The sequence below is a fragment of the Sus scrofa genome, chromosome 6, assembly GCF_054392235.1.
Source record: "Sus scrofa isolate SSC_HxYL_T2T_F1_AM1 chromosome 6, Sscrofa_HxYL_maternal_Yorkshire_Landrace_v2.0, whole genome shotgun sequence".
Taxonomy (NCBI): domain Eukaryota; kingdom Metazoa; phylum Chordata; class Mammalia; order Artiodactyla; family Suidae; genus Sus; species Sus scrofa.
Genome location: NC_139388.1, coordinates 119,477,697 through 119,497,285, shown reverse-complemented (window position 1 = coordinate 119,497,285; position 19,589 = coordinate 119,477,697). Strand labels below are relative to the sequence as shown.

At 38.2% G+C, this 19,589-nt stretch overlaps 1 protein-coding gene across 3 annotated transcripts in view; it reads left to right on the top strand.

Annotated features, from left to right (window-relative positions):
* DSC2 (desmocollin 2) overlaps window positions 1–19,274 on the top strand; it is a 39,035-nt gene extending 19,761 nt beyond the window's left edge. For 2 of the 3 annotated variants that reach the window (XM_021096208.2, XM_084964416.1), the window contains exons 8-16: window positions 843–977; window positions 1,215–1,400; window positions 3,079–3,329; window positions 3,442–3,584; window positions 8,423–8,650; window positions 13,129–13,365; window positions 14,277–14,401; window positions 16,107–16,397; window positions 17,077–19,274. In XM_021096208.2, coding sequence (XP_020951867.1) covers window positions 843–977; window positions 1,215–1,400; window positions 3,079–3,329; window positions 3,442–3,584; window positions 8,423–8,650; window positions 13,129–13,365; window positions 14,277–14,401; window positions 16,107–16,397; window positions 17,077–17,274 — 1,794 coding nt within the window. In that variant the 3' untranslated portion in view covers window positions 17,275–19,274. Of the gene's footprint in view, window positions 1–842; window positions 978–1,214; window positions 1,401–3,078; window positions 3,330–3,441; window positions 3,585–8,422; window positions 8,651–13,128; window positions 13,366–14,276; window positions 14,402–16,106; window positions 16,398–16,943; window positions 16,990–17,076 lie in introns of all 3 variants that reach the window. The other variant, XM_021096210.2, reaches the window with a different exon arrangement.
* The last annotated feature ends 315 nt before the right edge of the window (window positions 19,275–19,589 follow it).

Here is a 19,589-nt window from a genome sequence, read left to right as displayed (position 1 = left end):
TTTGTCATTTTTGAACTTGGAATAAAACTCGGGACTCCTAATGTTCAGTCTAAAAGACATTATTATTATTATTAGACATTATTATTATTATTGTTGTTAATCCTTCCATATCTCAATACTTGTGATAAATGAAACCATTATGAGAACACATTTTTTTTAAACTAATGATGAGCCTTCAGTGACCTCTGATGAAAAACATTTAAGAACTAGATTCAATTTTCCATGGAAAGAAAAAAATTATGTAGTTCTAGAACTTTTTTTTCATGCTAATTTAATGATCTTTTAATAAATCTAAATCCATCTTTTACAGGAAGATATTTTACTTTATTGTTTCAAGACTGGTATAAATCACTACTATGTATTTTTAAACATAAAAATGTACTTTGCCTAGGAGATAAAGATTTTGATGAATCTTTAGGCAATTTTAAATGTACTCTGACTGTATCTTCTCTTTCTGTCCAGTAATACTAAAACCAATTCATTCTATGGGTAGCACTTTATTTATTTTTGGCCACACCCACAGCATATGGAATTTCCCTGGAGAAGGGATCAAACCTGAACCACAGCTGTGATGAGAGCCACAGCAGTGACAACGCCAGATCCTTAAACTGCCATGCCACAGAGAACTCCTAGTAGCACTTTAAATTTGAGAAACTACTCTATTTTCATAAATTGAAAATTATTAGTGTGAGGAAGTTATTCTTCCGCCAGTACATGAAAACAATGAAATATAATAGGGCACCTCTTATATTTTTAATGCAAGGACAATTATAAAGTGTAAATTAAGATTTCATTTATAATGTTGCTTTCACTCGGTAATTGAATTCCTACTTTCTTTTCAGCTAATGGATAAATACCAGTTAAAAATAAAAGTGCAAGACATGGATGGTCAGTATTTTGGTTTGCACACAACTTCAAATTGCGTCATTAATATTGAAGATGCTAATGACCACTTGCCAACATTCACTCGTTCTTCTGTAAGTACATGATATTAATGAAAGAAAAATGCCCAGGGCAGTGATAATTGCTAAATATGCACATCTCCATACATGCCCAATGATTTCAAATGAAGTCTTCCCAGCCACATGGCTGTACCCACTCATGTAAACATAGTACTTGGGAAGTTAGAAAAACTGGGCTTAATTTATTTACATAGTGTTCTATTTTTGTGAGAATTACTAGTTAAACATTTTTTGTTTTCTTTATTATTTTAGTATGTGGCATCAGTAGAGGAAAATAGGATTGACGTGGAAATCCTACGTATTGCTGTCGAAGATAAGGATTTAATTAATACTGCTAATTGGAGAGCTAATTTTACCATTTTAAAGGGCAATGAAAATGGAAATTTTAAAATTGTAACAGATCCCAAAACCAATGAAGGAATTCTGTGTGTGATTAAGGTAAGAATAAATTGAAAAATTCATTATTTGTAGCCTGTAAAATCATAGATTAGCATACTGGAGTTTAATAAGAAGAAAGGAATTTTGGTAAATATAGGAATAAAATAGGTATTAGGTAAATGTAAAAGCTATGTTCTTTATATATATAATGGGATGAACATACTCATTTCAGAGAAAGTTTTGTAAAGGCATGATGGTTTAAAAATTATTATAGGGAGTTCTCTTCATGGCTTAGTGGTTAACGAACCTGCCTAGGATCCATGACAATGCGGGTTCGATCTATGGCCTCGCTTGGTGGATTAAGGATCTGGTGTTGCCGTAAGCTGTGGTGCAGGTCGCAGTTGTGGCTCAGATCTGGCATTGCTGAAGCTGTGGTGCAGGCTGGCTGATGTAGCTCCAATTTGACCCCTAGCCTGGGAACCTCCGTATGCTGTAGGTGCGGCCCTAAAGAGCAAAAAAAACAATAGAAGAATAAAAATTATTATATATTTTCATTCAATTAAGATGGTATAAAATTGGCCCAACATTGTACATCAACTATACCTAAATTGCAAAGAAGGAAAGATGTTATAGTACCCATTCTATAACCAGTATCTCTTAACAATGAAAAACTATCACAGCTTTGATACCAGTGGGGTACTGCCAAACTTTCCTAGCCCATTCTTTCTGTAGCTGGGTCAAGGAGCCTTAACTTAATTACTGAAGGTCCCAAGCGATGAGTTATTCCTGGTTAGACTCATAGGGAGGCTTTTTTTGGGTCAAAACTATAGGCCTATTTCTGCTGCATCTTTAACTGGAATATGATTCTCTCCTGGGTCTGTGTAGTTCCCCTTTTGTACACATTCACAGGAGAATGGATCAAAGTGATGAATTTTTTTTTTTTTTTTTTTTGATGATGATGAAAATTAGCTGCAGTCTGTGGGTGAATTTCTCTGTTTCAGAACAGTAAAGCAATGTCCCTTAAATCATGTCTCTTTCTATATCCAATCCCTGCCCTAACCCTTGGCGTTCTAAGGACATTTTTCTCTGAAGTCAAGGACCTGACAAAATTTTTCTCTTCTAGGAACTGGCTTCACCCATTCTCATTACAACTATGTATCAGACAAAATAAAATAAACACCTTCCGTCCAACTTAGTCTTTACTGTCTTTTAGAAAGTAACTGGGATAAAAGACATAAAGCAAAGTTTAAAGTCCATAAGCTTTCCATTTTCTTGTTTCTCTTAAAACATTTTATAAAATTTGACTTAACCTTTTCTTCCCCAAGCCAGGTGCAAATAATTAGATTCATCTCAGGAGGTTAGGGTCTCCCCAAATTAATGGAATAGTAAATTATTGTGGATTGGGATATGGAGTCCCTAAAGTGATATTTCAAATAACATTTCATTAAATCCTTTTTTGAAATCATCATTGGGATCTATGATTATTACTTGTGTCAAATTTGCAGTTGAGGATTTTTTTTTTTTTTTTTTTTTTTTTGCTGCTTCCACCCAAATACAGAATCAGTTGAGGGATTACCCTCCTTCCACCGCCAGCACATTTGTGGGTATATGTTTAATATTTTAATAATTGTTCCTGATACAGCAGTTACATATCTCTGACTCGAACTAGTTTCACACTAGTTAACATTGCCAAATATGAAGTGTATTGATCTGATTTTCAACATGCTTACTTCTATAGCCACTGAATTATGAGGAAAAACAGCAGATGACCCTGCAAATTGGTGTAGTTAATGAAGCTCCATATGTTGGTAGTGCAAGATCAGCTATGAACACAGCGACAGTCACCGTTAATGTAGAAAATCAGGATGAAGGCCCTGAGTGCAGCCCTGCAGTGCAAACGATTCGAATTAAAGAAAATTCACCAGTGAGAACAAAGGTCAATGGATATAAAGCATATGACCCGGAAACAAGCAGTAGCAGTGACATAAGGTATTTGTAATTCTATTTTAGTCAATTTCCAGATTTACCATGTTTTTAAAATATAGAACTTATTTTCATACAAGTATTGTAATTTACTATTTTAATTCCTCATTATTAACAGGTATAAGAAATTAAGTGATCCAGAAGGGTGGGTCACTGTTGATGAAAACTCAGGATCAATTGTAATTTTAAGAAGCCTGGATAGAGAAGCAGAGACCATCAGAAATGGTATATATAATATTACAATCCTTGCTTCAGACAAAGGTAAGAAGGTTGGTTTTAAGCCAGCAACATACACCCTCAACTATATACATCCTCAGTTCTTTTTTCTTCCTTCCTTCCTTCTTTCCTTCCTTTCTTTCTTTATTTTTTTTTTGCTTTTTAGAGCTGTACCCGTGGATATGGAAGTTTCCAGGCTAGGGGTCGAATCGGAGCTGTAGCCACCGGCCTGCCCCACAGCCACAGCAATGCCAGATCCGAGCCTTGTCTAGACTTACACCACAGCTTATGGCAACGCTAGGTCCTTAACCCATTGTGCGAGGCCGTGGATCAAACTCACATCCTCATAGATATTAATTAGTTGGATTCCTTTCCACTGCGCCACAATGGGAACGTCCATCCTCAGTTTTTAAACCAACCACATACATTTAAATACAGTCTCAAAACGTTATTTATCCTCAGGTGACAGAGTAATTAAGGGGTTTGCGATAATTTATTAACTCATGGCTGCTTTCCAATAGTATCCTCAATTTGGGATGTACTAAAATAATTTAATTGTAGAAATATGAGACTATAATTTATTAAAATTGAATAATCATTAACATTTGAGAAAATTGCTTTTGTAAAATTAGCTTCAATTTATTTAGTCATATCTCTTAAAATATTCACTTTGGCAAGAAAATTATATTTATTGCCTCACAGTTCACTCCTGAAAAAAGTTCTGTCTTTCTACAGAAAACTAACAGTATACTTAGGGGTTAGGATTCTGATATTATAAAATTAGATAAACAAACACTGTGAACCCACATAATTGTATAAAATATAAAATCATTTTCTATGACTCCTATAAAATTGAAATATGAGCACAGTGATAAATAACATCCATTTAGTACATAAAATATATTTTTACCATAACAAACAATTGAATTTGTGTGTCTGTAAAATAAATATGTTAACTACAAGAAATCTAAGTTATTATACCATAATAATTGCAAAATTAGAAATTAAAATGATTTTGGAAGATGTTGTAGATATTTTGGCTTTCTAAATTAATGAGAAATAGCTCCTATCCATTGATTAAGTTGGTAAAGTTGTAATCATTATGAATTTTTAAAGACTATCCTTTTAGCCCTCAGCTTCCTTTGTCACTTTGTCAAGACACGCTTTTTGATCAAAGACAGGTGAAAAGAAGGAAATAATGTGGAAATCCAATCCATTATTTTATATTTCTGATTGCACTTGGTGCGCTGATCAATGAGATAAAAATTCCTGTCTGGAATGAGGGACTGTGGCTATAATCTTACTCTACATCCTCCTCTGTTGCAGAGGAGACAAATGCGAGATTGAATGTTTTTGAGAATTTAGTTGAGGGGCACTGCTAGTCATCACTGTGTAAACTCAGTGTGTAATGAATGGGGCCTTTTCCGTTCATTTCTTTTGAAACTGGTAGGGGATAAAAAACTCCACTATTTTTTTTTTTTTTAATTGTATGAACTGAGATCTTCTGAGTGTATTTTTTGTTTTTGTCTTTTATCTTTTTCTAAATTCTATGCTGGCTTCTTTACTTTGGGCCTTCCCAGCTGCTTCCATATGAGAAATGCTTTCTCCTTGTGAACACCGACCTCAGGGTCCGTGCTCACATCCACCTCCTTCTTCCCTACAGCACTTGTTGTCTCTTTTAAAACTCCCCCTCAAGGCTCTACACATTCCTCTCTTTATCTGTATGCTTTCTAGTTTTACTTCCTTCACCTCTCCTAAACATAGCTCTTTCTTAAGCTTTGAGTTCAGTTTTTTTTTTCTTCTTGGTCTAACCTCAGTTGACAGCTTCACCCAGGTGTCTCCCCTATATAGCTGAGTTTTAGGTTTCTATTTTTATTTAAGATCTTAGCTTTTGGGAGGATTGTGCTTTTAAGTTTTTAAAAACAGTTGCAGGAGAATGCCACACATGTAAATCATGGACCCATGGGTTGGTCACCTTCGAAGACTTCATTTTTGGGACTGGTATTTACCCACATAGAATCATAGTATTAGAAGGTGAGCAGTGCATGCATGCCCTCCAGGGAATAAAAGAATATTATCAGCAGATGAAAATCAGAGCTGTGAAACACTGTGTTAGATGTGTAAAATCTTTCGTTTAAATATTCTATGCTATTACTAATCACAATGTGCAAAAAAAAAAATGGAGTTTATTGAATAACTCTAAACATTTCATGGAAGGAAAATTCAAGCATTTAGCACAGTGGTAGAACAGCAAACACTGTAGAGGTCAATTTTTAAAGACATTACGAGTAGCCAGATTCAATCAGTAAAACGAGTGCCTTCAATTCTGTGTGTGGACCCAAATGGAAAGAAATAGTCAAGACATCCATCAGTCCCCGTTTTTAGAAAGAGCAAGAAAACACCCCATAGCATGAGAACAAGAGGTTTGAGATGTGAGATTATTCTGTCATAATAGAAAAGCTTGTCAGGGAGGTAAAATACGTGCATCCGTATCTTTGTGCTTCCTCTGTCTTTTTTAAAAGTTGTCCAAAGTGGGAGAAAGTTGTCTTATGTCTTGCATCTCATTTCTTCCCTCTTAGTTCTCTTTTCTTCTTGCTGAACTACATCCTTTACTAGTTCTTTCAATGATGCGATGTGGGTGATAAACCCTGTCAGTTTTATTGTTCTGAAAAAATTTTAATAGTTCTCATGCTTGATTTGATCATATTTGACTTGGGTGGGAGAATTATGAGTTAACCCCTTCTTTCTCTCAGCACCATGCAGGTAGTACTCCAGTATCTTTGGATGTATCTTATTGCCGATGCTTATTCTACTGTCTGTTTAATGATTGCCTTTTTTTTTTTTTTCTTTTTAGAGCTGCACACGTGGCACATGGAAGTTCCCAGGTTAGGGGTCGAACCGGAGCTACGGCTGCTGGCCTATGAGTTCAGCCACAGCAACACGGGATCCAAACCACCTCTTTGACCTGCTCATGAAACGCCAGATCCTTAACCCACTGAGTGAGGCCAGGGATCAATCCCACATCCTTATGGATACTAGTTGGATTTGTTTCTGCTGAGCCATGGCAGGAACTCCAATAATTGCCTCTTTGTAGGTTAGTGCATCCAGATAGCTTTTATAGTTCCCTAGACTGTGTTCTGTATATAGTTTTATTTTAACATTTATACTGCGAATTTATTTACCCAATGCTGCAGTCAGAATATATTTTGAAGTAGAACATCTATGTTTTTCTTTAATTGTGAGATATTCTTGGCAATTATTTCCTTAAATATTACTTCCCTGCCCTTCTATTTATCCTTTTCCTCTAGAGTCCCTGAGAAATGAATGTTGCTATTTTACTTCTACTGGAATTTGAGCTATCATTTTCATTCTTGTTTAAACAGTTAACCCTCTTTATGTTTTTTAAGATAGTAAATGTGCATGTTTCAACAATATCTTACATAGAGTGAGTTATCCTTCTGATTGGTGATTTTGTTGGCTTTCCTTTAAGCATAATTTTGCTTATTCTGGAATTTAATTTGCAAGCCAATATGAAATGGGAGGAATCAGTGTGCCTTCTGCTTTTGTTTTTTTTTTTCTCTCTCCCAATTGATCCCATAGTGATCTTGTGGTTGCCTCCACCCTGTTACTTTCTGTAGAGCTCATTTCAGAACCAGTTCCTAAATTGATAGGCTATGGCCCCTGGCCTGTGATGACCCTGGAAATATCACAGGTGGTGTTGCTGGATCACGGTTATGGCTCCAGGGCCGTGTCTAGTCTTCCTGCTTTCCTAAGTGGGCAGCTTCATATAAGGGTAGCACAGGTGTTTTTCATCCTCTTCTCCACCTCTCATGTCCAAGGCCTCCCTATTAAGCAGAAAGAATAAATGATTTAGAGACACAAGTCCTGGATTTCTGGTCAGTGTCAGATTTCACAACTGTATTGCTAGTTTGTGGCTGAGACTCTTCAGCACTTTTTCTTGGAGAATCTTCCAGATGCTCTTCTACAGGGCCTTGTATAAGGCACTTCTTCAAGAAGCTTCTACTGAATTTACAGGTAGATGATGAATTCTTTAAGCTTCATCCCAGAGGGATGCTTTTGGTCTGCAGTGGCTTTCCACTTCTGGAGTCTTAATGTGCTTTGAATATTTCCATGTACTATTTTTGTTCTCATCTTCCAAATACATATCTTCTACCTTTCACTTCCCCTACTCCAAAATCCCCAGTGCTTTCTCTATGCATGTTCAACTGCAAGCCCCCAGGTTGGCTTTCAAGGACCCTTGGCTCTATGCTCCAGTGTCACTCCCACCGGTCTGCCTTTTCCTTCATTGTGTTCAGAACATTGATGTTGCTTATGTGCTTTCCTGCTTCCTTGAATTTTCCTGTGCTTTTTTTTTTTTTTTTTTTTTTTTTTTTTGCTTTTTTGGGCCGCACCCGCAGCATATGGAGGTTCTCAGGCTAGGGGTCTAATTGGAGCTACAGCTGCCTGCCTTCCACAGCCACAGCAACTCGGGATCCGAGCCGCATCAGCTGACCATGATGCCGGATCCTTAACCCACTGGTGAGGCCAGGGATCAAACCATAAGCTCATGGTTCCTAGTTGGATTTGTTTCCACTGCGCCACAACAGGAACTCCTCCCTGTGCTTTTAAATATACCAAAAAATGCTCTTGTTGGTCCTTTCTTCCTTTCTCCTTTTAAAAATCAGTTGACGCTCACCTCCATAAAAGTTCCCATGTCTGTTGCAGCTCTTTACTGAGTGAATGATAAATCTCAATAGCAATTCTTTTCTGTACAGCCCATTTGAAATCCTAATAAATAATAAAAAAAAATTTTTTTCAAAGTATAATTTCCCAGTGAAAAATGGAAACATTAAAGAGATGTATTTTCATATCCAATTTTCTAGATGGGAGAACATGTACTGGGACACTGGGGATTGTACTGGAGGACGTGAATGATAATGGCCCATTCATACCTCAATCGAGAGTGATAATCTGTAAAAGCACCATGTCATCAGCGGAGATTGTTGCTGTAGACCCTGATGAACCCATACATGGCCCACCCTTCGACTTCACTTTGGATGGTGTTTCTGATTCAGATGTATTTAGAATGTGGAGACTGACAAAAATTAACGGTATGTATTTCTAAATGCTACTTTGTGCATTTCAACATCAGGATGTCTGAACTATTTATATGCTGATGAAAGGAGAAGAATAACTCATTGTGGGGAGGGGGAAGGAGCGGGAGGATGGGGATTTTGGGGTTAATAGATGCAGACGATTACTTTTAGGATGGATGAGCAATGAGGTCCTGCTGAAGAGCACAGGGAACTATATCCAGTTTCTTGGGATAGACCTTGATGGAAGATAATATAAGGAAAGGAATATATACAAATGTATGACTGGGTATATTGTAAATCAACTATACATCAATTTTTTTAAAAAAAGAAAGAAGGAGTTCCCGTCGTGGCGCAGTGGTTAACGAATCCGACTAGGAACCAGGACGTTGCAGGTTCCATCCCTGCCCTTGCTCAGTGGGTTAACGATGCGGCGTTGCCGTGAGCTGTGGTGTAGGTTGCAGACGTGTCTTGGATCTCGCCTGTGGCTGTGGCTCTGGCGTAGGCCGGTGGCTACAGCTCCGATTCGACCTCTAGCCTGGGAACCTCCATATGCCGTGGGAGTGGCCCAAAGAAATAGCAAAAAAAAGACAAAAAAAAAAAAAAGAAAGAACACATAACTGAAAAAAAAAGACTACACTTTAGCTTTTTAGTAATTTTAGTGCCTTCATAGGTTTGGTTTGGTTTGGTTTGGTTTTTTTTATTTGTTTGTTTTTTAATATTTTGTTCCCTAAGAGACAGACTTTCTAGGCAGTTTTTTTTTTGTTTTTGTTTTTGTTTTTGTTTTTTTTTTTTTGTCTTTTTAGTGTTGCATCCTTGGGCATATGGAAGTTCGCAGGCTAGGGGTCAAATCGGAACTGCAGCTGCTGGCCTACACCACAGCCACAACACTTGGGGAACCGAGCCATATCTACTAGGACCTACACCATAGCTCACCACAATGCCAGATCCTTAACCCACTGAGCGAGGCCAGGGATCAAACCTGCATCCTATTGGATACTAGTTTTATTCGTTACCACTGAGCCACAATGGGAACTCTGAGGCAGAGCATTTATTGAAGAGTTTCCTTGGCATCAATATATGTGAAAGGAAGGGAAGCAGGATTGGGCAAAAAGAAATAAAGCTGCAGCTCAGGCCAAAGCAGAGGCTTAGGCTCACATGTGGGGGGTCTGAGCTACATGTCCTTTCGGAGTGACCGTGAATTCTCTACTCTCCCGTTGCCCCATCAGGGGATGGGGCTGCCCTCAGGGGTATGACTGATACAAGAGGACAAAATCACTCAAGGTTCTGATAGCCTCCCAAGCTTCTGGGATAATATGTCCCTGATCACAGGGTGTGCATCAGTCACTGTGCCCACCATGCCATCCTTCCTCTCTGCACTGCTTTGACGTCTGACCATTTCTTGTCTGTTGTTTTCTGCATGGGATTCTCCCCTAACTCAGCCCCAGTCTGTACTTCTGACTTTACCCATGTTACAATCCATGGTGACAAGAATGGCAACAACAGAGAGAACTTTTGTCTGGGCTACTTTTGCTCTTAACTCTCCACACGTTCTGTGTGTTTCCTGTCCATATTACCTGCGGGTCACGTCATGTCACTCTGGCTTTCCCAACTCAGGATCCACTGTGAGCTGAATGGAAGTTGCTTTTAAAATGCCCCAAATGGTATTCATCCCCATGCTTTCAATGAATGTGCTTCCACTTCCTATTATAATAGACCAGTTGCTCTGTGAACTGTCAGAATTTTCAGTGTTTTTTAACCACAGCATTCCAGCACACATATGGGAATATGTGAGAAATAATCTTATATTTGGATGTGATTTCTACTGATCTGGTATCATGATATCATTTCTTTTTACGTAATGTTAAAGAAGGTGGTAATTTTAAAAAATATTCTTACTTAGTACAATGAAACATTGGCAGGATTATGCTCATCAAAACTTTGTTAGTTTAGGAGTTCTCTGGTGGCTCAGTGGGTTGGGGATCCAGTGTTGTCACTGCAGTGGCTCGGGTCATTGCTATGGTTCAGGTTTGATCCCTGGCCCAGGAACTTTGACCATGCCATACATATGATCACAAAAAAAAAAAAAAAAAAAACGGGGGCATTCTTGTTGTGGCACTCTTGTGGGCAGTAACAAACTCAACTAGTATCCATTAGGATGCAGGTTCGATCCCTGGCCTCGCTCAGTGGGTTAAGGATCTGGTGTTGCTGTGGCTGTGGTGTAGGCCAGCAGCTGTAGCTCCAATTTGACCCCTAGCCTGGGAACTTCCATATGCCATAGGAACTTTAATAAAGTTTTACTGGGTGGTGAAATAGCCCCAAAGCCTGGAAAATGCCAAGTTAAGAAGAACAAACCCTAAAGAGGCTTTAGGTAAAACATACTGTTTATTCTTCATGGGTATTAGTTAACTCATGTGTAAAATAGAGGAAGTAAGGAATATAATCAATGCAGTAGACTGTGGCACATTATAAATCATAAATTTTGATTGTGTTAGTCTTTTTTTTTTTTTGTCTTTTTTTTTTTAGGGCTGCACCTGTGGCATAGGGAGGTTCCCAGGCTAGGGGGTCTAATCGGAGCTGTAGCTGCTGGCCTACACCACAGCCACAGCCACACCAGATCTGAGCCGAGTCTGCGACCTATGCCATAGCTCACAGCGATGCCGGATCCTTAACGCACTGAGCAAGGCCAGGAATCGAACCTGCAACCTCATGGTTCCTAGTTGGATTTGTTTCTGCTGCACCACGATGGGAACGCCTGTTTTTTGTTGTTGTTGTTGTTGTTTTTTAAATAACATGTGTCTGCACTGCAGCACATGGACATTGCCAGGCCAGGGAGCGAACCAGAGCTGTTACAGAGACAATGCTGAGTAGTTACAACGAAGCCACCGGGGGAGTCCTATTATTATTATTTCCTACACAAATGTAGACTTCCTAGGTTATAACCATGCTTTCTTTTTTTTTTTTAGGGCTGCATGCATGGTATATGGGGGTTCCCAGGCTAGAGGTCAAATTGGAACTGTAGCTAACGGCTTATGCCACAGCTCACAGCAATGCTGGATCCTCGACCCACTGAGTGAGGCCAGGAGTCAAACCCACAACCTCATGGTTCCTGGTTGGGTTTGTTTCTGCTGTACTACAGTGGGAACTCCAACCATGCTTTCTTTTAAAACTAGCTAAATGCAATGATTTTTTTAACCCAATTATCCAAGTTTATATTTAGAGCTTCAAATATAAAGTAATGAAAATGTGACACTGGGCTAGTGAAGTAGGGAAGGATTATTCTGGGGCATGGGCATGTATAATCTACATTTTGAGTAGTTGTACATTTTTAGCTCTGTATCCAAGACTGTGTGGGATTTTGGCCTGGATATTTTCTACTCTTGACTGAAAAAAAAAAAAAAAATATTGAAACCAGAGTTCCCTGGCGGCATAGTGGGTTAAGGATCCAGTATTGTCACTGCTTTGACTTGGGTCTCAGCTATGCTAATGATTCAGTCCCTGGCCTGGGGACTTCTGCACACTGAAGTCACAGCCATAGATAGATAGATAGATAGATAGATAGATAGATAGATAGATAAAAAATGAAAAGTGTATAGTTGGTCCCAGTGTCTTGTGGGACCACAAGAAGTTCCAGCAGCATGACTCATGCCGTGATAATATATTCAAGGTTTGGCATACTATATGAAAACAAAGTAAAGGGAAACATCCTAAATTTCATACCATGAAATCCTCTGATGAATCATGCATAAAAGAAAATATACACTGACTGGTTATATTAACATTTTAAGAGATGTGATAAAATTCGGTCTCTTGATGAGTTGTTTATGACAGAAAGGATATGTTTTATTTATTTAATTTTTGGCCACACCTGTGGCATGTGGAAGCTCCCAGGACAGGGATCGAACCTACGTCATAGTAATGCCCTGAGCCACAGCAGTGACAGATGCCAATCCTTAACTAATGGGCCACCAGGGAACTCCAGTTTATGGACAGATATACAAACAGATTATTACAAAAGCCAAGAGACTTTTTTTTTTTTTTTTTTTTTATATTTCTTGGGCCGCTTCCACGGCATATGGAGATTCCCAGGCCAGGGGTCTAATCGGAGCCGTAGCCACCAGCCTACGCCAGAGCCACAGCAATGCGGGATCTGAGCCACGTCTGCAACCTACACCACAGCTCACAGCAACGCAGGATCATTAACCCACTGAGCAAGGGCAGGGACCGAACCCGCAACCTCATGGTTCCTAGTCGGATTCGTTAACCACTGCGCCACGATGGAACTCCCAAGAGACTTTTATTTTAAAAAGGCATAGACAGACTTTTCTGTGATTAAAAAGACTATATCCATACACACTTACAATCATATAGCACTGGTGCCATACCCATCAGGAATATCCATCTGTAGAGAAATAAGATGACTATCCTGTTGCCCCTTATTTATGCTCCACAGAAATCAATGACATTCTGTAACACTTGGTTTTATTTTCTTTCAGATACAGCAGCACGTCTTTCCTATCAGAATGACCCTCAGTTTGGACAATACACAGTACCTGTGAGAGTTACGGATAGACTTGGCCAGTCACGCATCACTCAGTTAGACGTTGTATTATGTGACTGTATTACTGTAAATGACTGTGACATTCGTGCAAGTCCGATTGGTGGCAACGGAGGAGTGATACTTGGAACGTGGGCCATCCTTGCAATATTATTGGGCATAGCATTGCTATTTTGTAAGTCCTCTTGTGAATTCAGGTCATAGCCTTTAAAATAACTTTCAGCACATAGTCTTAGCATCAGCACTGTTATAGCCTAGGCTGCTCATTGGTCTATAGCTACCTGTCTTTTTAACACACACATTAAATTTATACATTGAAGTGGGGGAAGGAGTGGGATGGACTGGGAGTTAGGGGTTAGTAGATGCAAACTCTTACATTTAGAATGGATAAGCAATGAGATCCTGCTGTGTAGCACAGGGAACTATCTCCAATCACTAGTGATAGAACATGATAGAAGATAATATGAGAAAAAGAGTGTATATTTATGTGTAACTGGGTTATTTTGCTGTACAGCAAAAATTGAAAGAACATTGTAAATCAACTTAATAAAATTAAAAAAAAAAAAAAAAAAAAAAGTCCAGGGAGTTCCCATAGTAGCTCAGCCAAAACAAATCTGACTAGTATCCATGACGATGCAGGTTCCATCCCTGGCCTTGTTTAATAGGTTGGGAATCCGGCGTGGCTGTAGGGGTGTAGGTCCCAGACACAACTTTGATCTGGCATTGCTGTGGCTGTGGTGTGGGCGGGCTGCTACAGCTCTGATTCGACCCCTAGACTCCTAGCCTGAGAACGTCTAGATGCTGTGGGTGCAGCCCTAAAAAGTGACAAAAAAAGAAAAAAGAAAGCACCGTCAGGTATAGTTCCGGTGCTGTCCTAGTTAGGATAAACATAAAATTCAGCATAGAAATACAGCACTTTGCATGTTCTTATTTGTGTATAGCTGGTGAGGGCAGCCTTTTGCACTGGATGCTACTTTGACACAGGCAGTGATATTTGTGTTTTCTGGAACGTTGTCTTCCTGTTTGTCACCATTGACTCTTAACATTTTTTTATGATAAACTGAGGGAATTTCTGTCATCCTCCAGGTATCCTGTTTACCTTAGTCTGTGGGGCTACTGGGACAGCCAAAAAACCAAAAGTATTCCCTGATGATTTAGCCCAGCAGAACCTCATCGTGTCAAACACTGAAGCTCCAGGCGATGACAAAGTGGTAAACTGTCTTTTCAAAATAAACACCAAGGACAAATTAGCCTCACTAACTTTAATGATCTTTGGGCAAGTTTCTTTTGAAATCAGGTAACTTACAATACGTACAATGTCTTCAGCCCCATAGGACACATAAAATGCCATTGTCCTGTGGTGATATATGACATTTCAGTTTGGCCATATCATGTTACTTAATAGTAAAAATCCTTTGGCATGTCATTGTTTTCTATTTTGAATGTGTCATGGCTTCAATTTTAGACCCAGTCTTATTTTATATATTGAAACTGCTGGTTGTACTGTAAAGACGTTTCATTTAGTTATTCACAGATCACCAGCATAATGGTTGTAATTATTTTCTGGCAACAGTAATAAAAAGACGACAGGCTTTGATCAGTGTGGGAAGCACTTTAATGGAGACGGTCAGGCTGTAATATAGGTGAGAAAGAAGCAATAATGTTAACAAGTGAATGCACTGCTCCCACTTTGATTTCTAGCCTAGGATGTATAGGAGGAGGAACAGGTAAATTCCCTACAAAAAACATAATCGATGATTGAAGGAGGAACAGTATAGAAAACAAAAGGATGATAGCATCTAGGAGAGTATTAGAAAAAATAAAACTTAGAGTTTCTTACAAAAACATGGCATAGAAAATTAGTGACCAGAGCTTTGGTATTCTTATTTTCTCTGCCAATTTATTTTTATTTAATTATATCACAAGGATTTAGTATTGCTGTGAAGATTTTTCTATGGCAACCTTCGTTTAAGTTTGTTTTAGTTGAAGGGAACCTCCCTTAGGCACTGAATAAAAATACCAGTTAGTGTTTCTGTTTCTGTTCTAGTCAGCTGAAGGGACTGAATTTAGATTCAGGGTAAATCCATGTGAGACAATAGTGTGGAATTCTAATTTTGAGGTGTGAGATGCTGGAAGGATTTAACAAATGAAGTTGTACAGTAGTCTAAGAAGTTTGGGGAGTTTTTTTGATTAAAGTATAAGTTGATTTACAATGTTATGCCAATTTCTGCTGTACAGTAAAGTGACCAAGTCATATATATATGACTTGGATGGATATATATATATATATATATATATATATATATGGATATCCATCCATATATATATATATATGGATGGATATCGATATTCCCTTTCTTATATTATCTTCCAGCATGATCTAGCCCAAGAGACTGGATATAGTTCCCTGTGCTATACAGTAGGACCTCATTGCTTATCAATTCTAAATGTAATAGTTTGCATATATCACCCCCAAACTCTCAGTCCGTCCTACTCCCTCCCCCTTCCCTCTTGGCAACTACAAACCTGTTCTCTGGGATTCTGTTTCTGTTTTGTAGACAGGTTCTTTTGTGCCCTATTTTAGATTCCACATATAAGTGATAGCATGTGTCAATGTCTTTTTCTTTCTGACTTACTTCACTTAGTGTGAGAATCTCTCATTGTATCAGAAGTTTCAAAGAGGGCATATACATCAGGCTTTGCAACTTGTCTCAAGGTTCAGACCACTTACGTCTGCAGTCAGCTTCTTGTATTGCACAGAGTTAGGTGCTCAGAATTGCCAAGACCGATCTAATTCCTGCCCTCAGAACACTTAGCATGAAAATTCATGGCATTATCAGTATGGTTTGTTCTTTTTCTAATTTTCTTGTTCTTGTTCTCCTCTGTATTTCCCCAATGCCAACCTTTTTGCTTCAGTATTCCACGAATGGTTTCACCACCCATACCATGGGCGGTTCTGCCCAGGGAATTTGTGGCACCATGGGATCTGGAGTGAAAAATGGAGGACAGGAGACGATTGAAATGGTGAAAGGAGGGCACCAGACCTTGGAGTCCTGCCAGGGGGCTGGGCATCACCACACCCTGGAATCGTGTCGGGGAGGTGGACAGCACACCCTGGATTCCTGCAGAGGAGGACAAATAGAGACGGACCACTGCAAATACACTTGCTCCGAGTGGTACAGTTACACGCAGCCCCGTCTTGGCGAAGTGAGTTTCCTGAACTATCCTACAATCCTATTCTGCTTTCTTTTCAACTTTCTAAATGATTACCATCTAGTAGCCTTTGTGTTCAGTGAATGATTAACCTACTAACTGGAAGTTTGATTTTCCTTTATTTTGATTTGGTGACCATCAGATGCTAAGTGGATATTTTCTTTTCCTCGTATTTTGTTGGATTTTTAATTCTTGCTGAAATAACGAGATGATATTTAAATTCTTTTTCTTATGCCTTTGTGTTACCATTTCTCATTGGACGAGTCATATCTTAAAAACCACAAGTGTGGTGGGCCAAGGCAATTCCCGCCTGCCCAGTCACTAATGCCTATCTGGAAAGCTCTGAGCCCACATCCATTCAAGTTCAGTTTCATGGATGCATTTTGCTTTAGCCATAATTTTGCAAGAGAAAGCAGTGATTACTTAAAAGGGACACTTGTATACTTGCTGCCACATGTGTGACGTTTAGAAACATGCTATGTAGTGTATTGATGGTGTGATTTATGATATAGACCAATCATGTGCGTTTTTTATATGTAGGAATCCATTAGAGGACACACTCTGATTAAAAATTAAACAATGAAAGGTAAATCAAAGCAATTATTTTTATGCTAATAAGTCTTGGTGTTTAAAATAATAATAATAAAATGTGTTGTGTTTTTCCCCTTGGCAGAAGGTCCGGCTGTGTAATCAGGATGACAGTCATGCGCACGCTCAAGACTATGTCCTTACATATAAATATGAAGGAAGAGGATCAGCGGCTGGTTCTGTGGGTTGTTGCAGTGAACGGCAAGAAGAAGATGGGCTTGAGTTTTTGGATCATTTGGAACCCAAATTTAGGACACTAGCAGAAACATGCATGAAGAGATGAGCGTGTTCTAATTTGTCTACAGACGCCAGTAGCTTTATTGTCTTTTGTTTTTTGTTTTGTTTTGTTTTGTTTTTTAATTAGTACAAGGCAGGCTTTTTAAAAAAGAGAAGATGCTATGTTTGGGGCTTTTCCGCCTTGATTTTGTTGGGATCTCTTTTAACCAGATGCACATTTGCAGAGGGATGCTATAAATAAGTACACAAACTTCCCATTTTTACGTAGTTTTTAATTACTTGTCGTCCACCTAAGGACACCTGCAGATAGCAAAATTAAGGAAGTCTGCATTATTGTTTACATTTGGGTATAAGGACAGCAACCAACTGAGAGTGCAATAAAATGTAATTAATTCAAGTCTACAACATAGATTACTTGAAGTAGAACCGAATGGAAAATTGTAGAGGCCTTGCTTTACCAGTATCTTCATCACCTAATTAATTAATTGTTTGAGTGGTGCTAGAAGACTGCTGTTCTAAACATTCTAAAGTGTATATACTGCATTTTTAATATTGTTTTAGTCTTGAGGCATGACTTTCTTCATAATGCAAATGGAGATTCCCAACCAAGCGTTGACTATTATAATTCCATTTTATTGGAGTTTACTTTCTACTTTGTATTCCCTGAAATCCAGCACTGAATTTACATTTCCTCTGTTACCCACCCTCTCTGCAAAATTTAAATTTAAAAAGTGCTTTAAGAATGTATTTTTACTCCTGCAAGGTTTTGGTCTTTGGTTCTTCATTCATCTTTCTGTCTTTCTCTCTCCTCCTCTCTTCCCCTCTCTCCCCCTCTCCCTCTCTTTCTCTTCTTTTCTTAAAATTCCTACTTGGTTGGAGACTATAAATATTTTTAAAAGCCATCTCCCTTTTCCTCTCTTATTAAGTGAGTTATTCTGTGTTTCTGTTTTATGTAAGCACATGTATTCTTGGCTTTTCTTAAAATAGACATAATGTTGACTTTATTGTTCCAAATATCTTGGTGATTGCTTCAATACTTCCTCAACAAAGACCCTTTCATTCTGCCATCAAAAAGTAGAAATATGCCATGCTTTTATTAGATGTAACATTTTATGTTAACAAAAGGACTAGTGTAATTAAAATTGGGATGTGGATATTTAGTATATAGTAGTGTATTTACAGTTCATTATTGCAAAGACACAGTTTATAACTGCAAAATAGTGATGGTTTTTGAAATAAGCCTTGAAATATAGGGATCATGAAAGCTCTCTAGGAATAACTGTTTTATAGTTTTTTAGATGAGATAGCTAGTTATGTCTATGTGTTTGTAAAGTTTTTTAAAAATATTTTTGGATTACAGTTCTTAACAAATGTAGAAGTGCTCCAAATTATATGAATTTTGAATTTTAAGACAAAATTAAACTTAATAGCCATACAAAATCCAGACTAATTCTACAGCTAATTTCAGTCAATGAATTTTGATGTATGTTAACTGTATGGACATTTTAAATATATTTCTAATATTTAGGATTGTTAATAATATGTCTATTTTGAATTCACAAAGTTGGCTTTTGACTTATTTTTAAGGATTAACATTGGGTAATTTGATAATCAGTTTGTCTTTTCAACATTTTCATTTCTGCTCAGTCAAAAATACTATTTCTCAAAGTTATTTTTAATAAATTTTGTATAAAATTCTTGTATATTACTAGTTATGATAAATAGGTTTTAAAAATCAGTGTGCTTGCTAATCATATTTCTGATATGAGTTTATGGGATTATATTTTTCTTACTTAAAGAAGTAACTCTCCTTTTTAGAATTCTGTTCTGCTTTTTAGAATTTGATTTGGAAAGTTAATTGGTCCATTGTTATCACCGCTTTTATCTAATTTTACTATTCTAAAGACTGTGATGCTGTGGGATATTGGTTAATTTGCGTAATTTGTCTCTTTTTTTTTTTCTCATCATAAAATGGGTAATAATAGAACTCCTTTCCTAGGGTGGCTGTAAGACATTTGAATAAAAAATAGTTTTCAAGCATGAAAATCACTCAGAGTGGTCCACCTAAAAGGCACTCCTAGTGAAACTAAGTATTTTTAAATAAGTCACATGTACAACCCATTTCATATTAACAAAACTCAATTAAGAAATTGGATAGGAGTTCCCGTCGTGGCGCAGTGGTTAACGAATCTGACTAGGAACCATGAGGTTGCGGGTTCGATCCCTGCCCTTGCTCAGTGGGTTAACGATCCGGCGTTGCCGTGAACTGTGGTGTAGGTTGCAGACGCGGCTCGGATCCTGCGTTGCTGTGGCTCTGGCATAGGCCGGTGGCTACAGCTCCGATTAGACCCCTAGCCTGGG